This window comes from Scomber scombrus, chromosome 8 (assembly GCF_963691925.1).
Source record: "Scomber scombrus chromosome 8, fScoSco1.1, whole genome shotgun sequence".
NCBI classification, from domain to species: domain Eukaryota; kingdom Metazoa; phylum Chordata; class Actinopteri; order Scombriformes; family Scombridae; genus Scomber; species Scomber scombrus.
In genome coordinates, this window is record NC_084977.1 from 26,746,989 (window position 1) to 26,755,997 (window position 9,009).

General features: G+C 36.5%; 2 protein-coding genes across 2 annotated transcripts; both read left to right on the plus strand.

Annotated features, from left to right (window-relative positions):
* The first annotated feature begins 331 nt into the window (after window positions 1-331).
* Window positions 332-1,815, plus strand: LOC133984958 (trace amine-associated receptor 13c-like). The gene is made up of 2 exons (XM_062424480.1): window positions 332-504; window positions 1,005-1,815. The coding sequence occupies exons 1-2, from the start codon at window positions 332-334 to the stop codon at window positions 1,813-1,815; spliced, it is 984 nt and encodes a 327-aa protein (XP_062280464.1).
* Window positions 1,816-6,072: 4,257 nt separating this feature from the next.
* Window positions 6,073-7,541, plus strand: LOC133985253 (trace amine-associated receptor 13c-like). The gene is made up of 2 exons (XM_062424851.1): window positions 6,073-6,239; window positions 6,734-7,541. The coding sequence occupies exons 1-2, from the start codon at window positions 6,073-6,075 to the stop codon at window positions 7,539-7,541; spliced, it is 975 nt and encodes a 324-aa protein (XP_062280835.1).
* Window positions 7,542-9,009: the final 1,468 nt, after the last annotated feature.

Consider the following 9,009-nt stretch of genomic DNA (forward strand, 5'->3'; position numbering starts at 1 on the left):
ATTAAAACCTTTTTGCTGTCAATTTAAATAATGTTCTTTTTCTGAATAAACGGGTGGAAATTATTTTTATTATTTTTTTAAATCGGATTCATCGATTAATCGAAAGATAATCGACCGATCAATCGATTATTAAAATATTTGTTAGTTGCAGCCCTAGTAGGAAGTTAACTTATTGAAAAAGAAAGGGAATGGGAAAGAGAGCAATATTTGGTGAGTAGGAGGAGTTCGGTTTGGGGAGGGGGGTGCAGAACATGAGAGTTAAATAACTGATGGCATGATAAGTGAATCAGAGGGCTGCTAGATCTCAGCAGCTCCCTCATCACATCCTCTGATGATGGTAGAGACACTGGAACAAGTTGAGCTCTGCACTCCGCCTCTCAACACCTCCTGCATGTCAACGCTGGTTTCTCCCAAAGCCACACTCATCAAAACACTGTTGTACTGCATCGTTTTGCTCACTGTGACGCTCAACCTACTGGTTGTCATCTCCATCTCTCATTTCAGGCACAGATGCTTTTCTTGAATTATTACAGCTGGTAGTGTTTAATAACAGGTAGAGTTGTTGGGTGGTTTAATTAAGGGAAACATTCTGATCAGTGTTCATAAAATTGTTTTTGTAAATCCTATGCTATAAAACCAACTTTGGCTCTTAGTCCACCCTGAAAAAAAGCTTTTTAAATGTATTTTTAAAAAGCCAAACTAGATAAAGATCTAAGTACTCAACCTATGAATTAAAAACATTTCATTTTCATTTTGCTTCTCTGTTTGAAGGTGTCACAATAGTAGTAGTCATGATAATGTCAAATTCTGCTAAACTGAAGGAGTAGAGATTTATTTTGCATGTAGAGTTGGGTTTTCATATTATTGCGTTTATAAAAGTAAAATATTCGGTATTCTCGTAATATTTGCTGTGATTTAACCTCATCTGCACTGTGTCAGGGACTGAATGTGAGGCATACCAAAGAACTACCACTAATGGGGCTCATCATAATCTCCCACTTCAGGCAGCTTCACACCACCACCAACATCTTCCTCCTCTCCCTGGCTGTGTCTGACTTGCTTGTGGGTGTTGCACTGATGCCAACTGAAATCATCAACATGCAGTCCTGCAGGTTTCCGGGTAAAATCACATGTGCTCTCTTGTTTTTGTTGAGCCTTACTCTCACCTCTTCCTCTGTTGGAAGCATGGTGCTTATATCAGTGGACCGTTACTTGGCTATTTGTGTTCCTCTGCACTATTCTTCCATGATAACACCAAGCAGAGCTAAAATATGTGTGTCTCTGTGTTGGATCTTTTCTGTTATCTATAGCTTCATAATATTAAAAGATCACTTGTCCCAAATAGATATGTTCAATCCCTGCTCCCAAGAATGTACAATTTTCATAAGCTACATATCAGGCATAGTAGACTTTATTGTCACTTTTTTCTGCCCTGTTAGTGTTATCATTGTTCTCTATATGAGAGTGTTTGTGGTGGCTGTGTCACAGGCACGTGTTATGCGGTCTCAAATTGTAGCTGTCAAATCAATAACTCTGACTGTAGTTGTGAAAAAATCTGAGATGAAGGCTGCTAGAACTCTTGGCATTGTCCTACTTGTGTTTATAGTTTGTCTGTGTCCATATTACGGTCCTTTTCTAGCAGGGGAGGACATGACAGATGATGCTTCATCTGCTCAAAGTTGGCTATTTATTTGTAACTCCACTTTCAATCCTCTGATCTATGCCTTTTTCTACCCCTGGTTTAGAAAAGCCATTAAACTCATTGTCAGCCTTCAAATACTGCAGCCAGGTTCCTGTGAGGTCAAGATCATGTAGAAAAATAGCCATATACTGTACTTAGACTAACTTATTTCATTAAGATGAATTAAATGTAATTAGAGGTGAAGTACATTTGTTTTGTTAACTATACACATCAGTTCAGAATACCTTTTAAAAAACCCAGTGAATCCAAAGTGCTGTGACATTTGTTAAATATATTAAGCTAATAAATACAGCAAAAAGACACATATTGAGAATATAAACTATATTTATTAAAACAATTTCCCCATGTAGATGATGATGATTTAACAGCTTTTGTTTAGAAACCATTGAATAGATATTCTTACAGTTTAATCTTGCTGCTTGCCAGATGTGATGATGTGTTGTGTCTAAGCTGTTAAGGACAAATGGCATGATTATGTACAAATGAATAAAACTGATAAGTGTCAAAATATGTGTGATGTCAATTTATCAAGGTCAAATTGATATTTTTATCTGGACACTGAAAAGTGATAAATATTCAAATACTAAACAATGAAAACAGTTTAAAAAAAATTCAAAAACATTTTTGTGGTGTATTAATTATTCTAGTGTTTGGATATGTTATTGTTTTTACAGCCAAGTTAAACATTTTAATGTTGAATTATACAATACAGTACAGTGAATGATACAACCACAACCATTCAAGTAAAATTGTCTAGACTGTTGAAAAGTCCTTTGTTGTTTTTCTTTTTTTACAAAAAACATTTGGACATGTATGACAATTTAACGATTAGTCTTCCTGAAAATCAAACATAAAGCTGTCATGTCCATAAAAATGTAAAATTCTGATTCATAATTAATTTTGATGGACTTCTGATATTGAAACTCTTACTGTTCTTTACCTTGTTGATGTGCATTGTCAAAATTAAAAGATTAATAGATGACATACCACGATTCCTTCAGTTATTTTATACTACACAAAGAGACACATACTATGAGGTTTTTAAGAAAACCAAATTGTCCAAAATGATGTTTATACCAAGGGGCTTTTTAATGTTTCAAAGACTCTTTTTTTCTGCAGTTGAAAAAATGAGAAGTCTTGCAGTTCACGCACACACACACACACAATACTGCATGGTTTAACGCATTTTGCTTGATAAATTAGCAGTTTATTTGCGTACACTGCTTTTGTATTAATAGTCAACCAGGTAATCTAATAACCTATGTCAAAAATATAACCTTTTATGATAAATATAATTTCAGCAATTACAATTACAGCTATAATGCCACAGGCTGGTAAGATACCAGCCACAATTATGGTTCATTGCCAGGACTTGGTGGGTGCGTCGAGGCAGGGTCCTTGTCAGGCTGTGCAACATTAGTCCATTTCCTGTTTAACTGAAACACAAACGTCCCTTGCATCTGTATTTCATGTTGCTACACAAGGTGTGCATACCAAAATAGAGTTGGCTTTTAAACAATCCAAAACCTTCAGTAGTGCGTGGAGTGAGCAAAGTTTCAATTGTGCAGCCCACCTCCTTGCTCTGAATGATCAGGAAGGTCTGACACATGACCAACAGCAGCATTTTCTAACTCTACTGCCCAAATGGTCAGTGTTTTTTGAAGCCAATGATGAGGACTTTAGACACACAAGAACAGTTCTCCACCAGATTCCAACAGGTAATGCCCCCCCTTGAGTATGATCAGTACCAGCTGATTCCACCATCCTTGTATCCAGAGCACTGGACAATGGGGTGTTTAGGGAGAAAGCTAGTCTATGGGCCACTCCTGTTGTCCTGGTGAAAAAGAAAGATTGAAGTTACACATTCTGTGTGCATTAACACAAACTGAGTACTTTCACTCACAAGGATGCCTTTCCACTACCAAGGACATAGGAGTCAGTCTCTGAGCAGGCTGAAAGACTCTCTTTGATACTCAACACTGGACCTGACAAGTAGGAATTGGCAGGTCGAGTTTGATCCCTGTGAAAGAGGGCACTCCCTGCACTCACTACACCTTTTGGTCTCTTTGAGTTTGAATGTAAGCCACTTGGCTTGTGCAGTGCTCCTGAGACCTTCTAGCACCTCATCCAAAGGTGCCTGGGTGATAAGGAAAATGTATACCTATTAAAATATTTGGATGGTGTGATGATGTATTTCTTTTTATAGTCCACTGCAGTATTTGGAGCAGGATTTTCAGCAATTTCAACAGTACGGCCTCAAGCTACAGCCCCAAAATTGTCGTCTCTTCAGACAGGAGATGCGGTTTCTGGGCCATGTTGTCTGCAGACAGGGGGTGGCTCCAGATCCAGAAAAGACAGCAACTGAGAGAGACTGACCAGTACCAGTGACAGGGAAACAGATATACTCTTTCATGGGTTTTTTTCTGGTTTCTACAAACCTTTCAATCCCACTAGTGCAAAAACATTGCTCCCTTGCATAAACTCTTTCAAGAAAAGACGTCACAGAAATCCAGTCCTGTCCAGTGGAGACAACAGTGTCAGCAGAGTTACGACCAGCTAAAACAATGCTTCCTATAAGCACCTGCATTGGTTTTAAATTGACTATGGTCTAGACTTAATTAGGGCCCAAGCACTAAAGTGCGCAGGCCCTATTGTAATCGTAGAGATTATTATATAAAACAAACGCCTTTTTGACAGCCTAAACGTGCCCCAAAACTCACAAAAATGTGCGCCCACATCAGACCCGGTGAAAAATTTGATATTTTATGGTTCACCAAAATGTCCGTCGCAAAATGGCTCAATAGCGCCCCCTAACGAATATAAAAATGTGACAGATTGACGTACATGAATGAAATTTGGTATATATATGTATCATGTCGAGACGCACAAAAAAACGCCTCGTATTTTAACGAAATTGTCCTAGGGATTTCATCCGACCGACTTCAAATTCACTCAGAAACATCTTCAGACATTGGAGATGAAAAGTTATTAAAATATTTTTGATTATTGGTTTGGTTGCTTCGTGGTGATGTGAGAACCCATGTATCGTGTAAAGACGCACAAAAAAGTCTCTTGGACCCATATCCTCACGAGGCAAAATGGCTCAATAGCGCCCCCTAGAAAATTAAAAAATTGAGCCCCTCCCTCCAGATTGACGTAGACAAACGAAATTCGGTACATATATGTATCGTGTCAAGACGCACTAAAAAGTGTCTTGGACCCATACCCTCACTCCAACAGGAAGTCGGCCATTTTGAATAGAATTGTGATTTTGGCGCTGTTTGTTTCCATTTGACCTTTAAAATGTGTCGCGGCAAGTGTCACTCATTATTGGCGTGGTGAGGGAGCTTGGGCCCTTTCATCGCTGCTTGCAGCTTTAATTTTTATTTGGAATTCCATTAAAGTTATGTGGTTTGGTATTCATTAGTTTCTATTTCTTTGGTAGACAGTAGTAGCTCTATGACTGTCCTCAATGTGTCCAATGCATATATTGACAGGAAGCTAAACGCTCCACTCCAAACAAGACTCTGGGTATTGCTTTTTGCCAGGTTTATTGATGAAGTAAAGTGTAAAACTAAAAAGAAAATAAACAAATAATAGAATCATGAGAATTACATTTCTTGAGATGCATAAATGATAAAAATAAACAATTCAACATCTGTGCGTGGCACGCCATATAAAGCAAACCCTAGCATGGCTAATAGAAATAGTAACCTAAAGGGAAATACAAATGAAACATGTCACTAATAAACATGCAATGTAATGCTTTGCCACTTAAGACGTTAGCAGATGACAATAATATTCACATATAAACACGTACCGACGATGCTACTTGAACGAGATGTTTGCTGAAGTGGCTGGTTTCACTAGCTGGCAGTGTGCTATTCTGTCGCTTTTCCTCTCACTTCCTGGATAAAGTTTTTTTATTGAACATTGATAAAACACCAGCCGCTAAACCAAAATCAGCCAGTAGATGGTGGTAGTGCAGTTTTAATATCCTCATTTAAATAAAACACAGTGAAATAAAAGAAATTACATAGATCAAATATTTTTTAACTGATATTCTGAATCTTATGAACTAAACAGAACAATGACGTTGATGCTACTGTTTTCTTTAACATAGTATTATAACATTCATTCTGGCCATGTCCAGAAATATACAATTACTATACAAATAAGGATAAGGAGGTAAAACAGGACCAATAACCAATAATAGTAAATGATGAAATGGGGAAGAGAGTTGGTGAGTTGGGGGGGCGGGGTTACAGGAATCATGAGGAAAATGAGGAAGAGTTAAATAACTGATGTCATGAAGAAGTGAATCAGAGGGCTGCTAGATCTCAGCAGCTCCCTCATCACATCCTCTGATGATGGTAGAGACACTGGAACAAGTTGAGCTCTGCACTCCTCTCAACACCTCCTGCATGTCAACACTGGTTTCTCCCAAAGTCACACTCATGGAAACACTGTTGTACCCTGTCGCTGTGCTTACCGTCAGTCTCAACCTGTTGGTTTTCATCTCCATCTCTCATTTCAGGCACAGATACTTTTCTTGAATTATTACAGCTGGTAGTGTTTAATAACAGGTAGAGTTGATGGGGCGGTTTAACTTTTAGGGAAAAGTGCTGAATATCAGTTTTCATTAAATTAAATTAAATTAAAGTTTTTTTAAATGTTGGCTGTTAGTCCACCCTGCAAAAAATTTGGAGTGTGTTTTTAAAAGGTTAAAGAGGATAAAGACCTCAGTACTTAAATTTTAAATAAAAAATGTAATTCTCATTTGGCTTCTCTGTTTAAAGGTGTAACAATATCTGTAGTCATGATAATCTCCATTTCCGCCAAAGATAAAGTATGGAGGTTTATTTTTCATGTAGACTGAGTTTTTTGTAATCTTGTGTCTATAAAAGTAAAATATTCTGTATTCTTACAATATTTGCTGTGATTTACCTCATCTGCATTGTGTCGCGGATTGAATATGAGACATGTCAGGGAACTTCCACTAATGAGTACAATTATGATCTTTCTCTCCAGGCAGCTTCATACCACCACCAATGTCTTCCTCCTCTCCCTGGCTGTGTCTGACTTGCTTGTGGGTCTTGCAGTGATGCCAGCTGCAGTCGACCAGCAGTCCTGCAGGTTTCTGAGTAAAATCACATGTGCTCTTTATTTGTTGTTGGGCTTTATCCTAACCTCTACCTCTGTTGGAAGTATGGTGCTCATATCAGTTGACCGTTATGTGGCTATTTGTGCTCCTCTGCACTACTCTTCCATGATGACAACAAACAGAGCTAAAATCTGTGTGTCTTTGTGTTGGATCTGTTCTGTTATCTATAACTTCATAATACTAAAAGATCACTTGTCCCAAATATATATGTTTAATCCCTGCCCCCAAGAATGTACAGTTTTCTTAAGCTACATATCAGGGGTAGTAGACTCTATTATCACTTTTTTCAGCCCTGTTACTGTAATCATATTTCTCTATATTAGAGTGTTTGTGGTGGCTGTGTCACAGGCACGTGTTATGCGGTCTCAAATTGTAGCTGTCAAATCAAGAACTCTGACTGTAGTTGTGAAGAAATCTGAGATGAGGGCTGCTAGAACTCTTGGCATTGTCCTACTTGTGTTCATACTTTGTCTCTGTCCATATTACTGTCCTTCTCTAGCAGGACAGGACACTACAACTGATGGCTCAGGTGCTCTAAGTTGGCTATTTTATTGTAACTCCGCTTTAAATCCTTTGATCTATGCCTTTTTCTACCCCTGGTTTAGAAAAGCCATTAAACTCATTGTCAGCCTTCAAATACTGCAACCAGGTTCCTGTAAGACAAAGATAATGTAGAAAATAACCATATACTGTACATAAATTGAATTTATTAAGGTGAATTCAGAGGAAATGAAGATGAAGTAAATTTGTTTTGCTTTGTGAACTGTTCACATTAGCTCAGAATACTTTTGTTTTTTTTAAACAGTGAAACCACAGTTTTGTGACATACAGTAAATATATTAGGTTAGGAAAGACAGCAAAAAGACATATACGGATTTTCAATTACATAAGAAAAAACAACAACTAGGCAATTTAGATGTTTAGAAACATTTAATAGATGTCCTTACTGTTTAATGTTACTCTATTTTAAAAAACAGAACAATATCTGCTGTATTTAAAATGAATGGCGTTCTGTAGTGTCTTAAATATTGTAAATAAAAATAAAAATGCATTATTTGGTCAAAGTCTACTGAATGAATAAATATATCTTATGTCTCGATTTGTGTAATTTGGACATATGTTATTAACATTATGGAAGTTGTGCATATGCATCATACAGGTATTTATACTGAAATTCTTAAAAGTATGGTACACAAAAATGACTTAAACAATATGATGCTACTGTTTTCAATTTGCAATTAAAGTATGTTATTTCTAGTTTGTTAAATTGAATGATGTGTTGTATCCAGACTGTTGATGATCCCTGACAAACAGCATGATCATGTAGAAATGAATAAAATTGATTTCCAAAGCTATATGACATCTTTTTCTAGACTCCTAATCATTAAGGTCAAAATCAAAATGATGTTTTTATCAGGACACTGAACAGTAATATATGTATATTCAAATACTAAACTAAAGACAGTTAATATTGACTAATTGCAAAACAAAAACAAATATAGACTCTGTGTAATCATGTTTCATTTAATCTGACCTTTTATTCCTCAAGAAAACCCAGAAATGATAATGATAATTTTAAAGCAACAAAAAGACCAAGAATACTAAATGATATTTAACAGAAACTTTATTGTTAACAAACAGCCACAGCTGTAGGTTGCAGTGCAGGTTTCCTGTTACAAGAGGGAAATGAGTAATGGCCTTTCACTCTTCATGATCCTGTATGTTTAATGCTCTGCCTAATAATCAAACATGACATTGACATGTTAATAACAAGTTAACAACTTTCCCTGCAGCATACTTAATTTTGATGGACTTCTGAAATTTTAACTCACAATGTTCTTCACCTTGTAGATGTACTTTTTCAAAATTATAAAATGAATAGATAACATGCCATGATTCCTTAAATTATCAGTTCAACACTAGACAAACAGGCACACACACTGAAGTTGGTAAGAAAACTTTCAACATTGCTGTTTATACAGAGGTCTTTTGTTTCGGCAGTTAAAAAATGATAACACATAAAGTACATCAAAAAGAAAATATACTGCATTGTTTTATAATTTTGCTTGATAAATTAGAAGTTCATTTGTTTAAACTACTTTTGATTCAGTAATCAATCAGATTATCTTATAATCTACCTCAA

What these genes read in the sequence shown, in the direction of transcription:
- LOC133985253 (XM_062424851.1), top strand. Translation starts at nt 6,073, where the DNA reads ATGGTAGAGACACTGGAACAAGTTGAGCTCTGCACTCCTCTCAACACC. An exon ending in ATCTCCATCTCTCATTTCAG is followed by an intron (nt 6,240 to 6,733) that starts GCACAGATACTT and finishes CTTTCTCTCCAG; the next exon opens with GCAGCTTCATACCACCACCA.
- LOC133984958 (XM_062424480.1), top strand. Translation starts at nt 332, where the DNA reads ATGATGGTAGAGACACTGGAACAAGTTGAGCTCTGCACTCCGCCTCTC. An exon ending in ATCTCCATCTCTCATTTCAG is followed by an intron (nt 505 to 1,004) that starts GCACAGATGCTT and finishes CTCCCACTTCAG; the next exon opens with GCAGCTTCACACCACCACCA.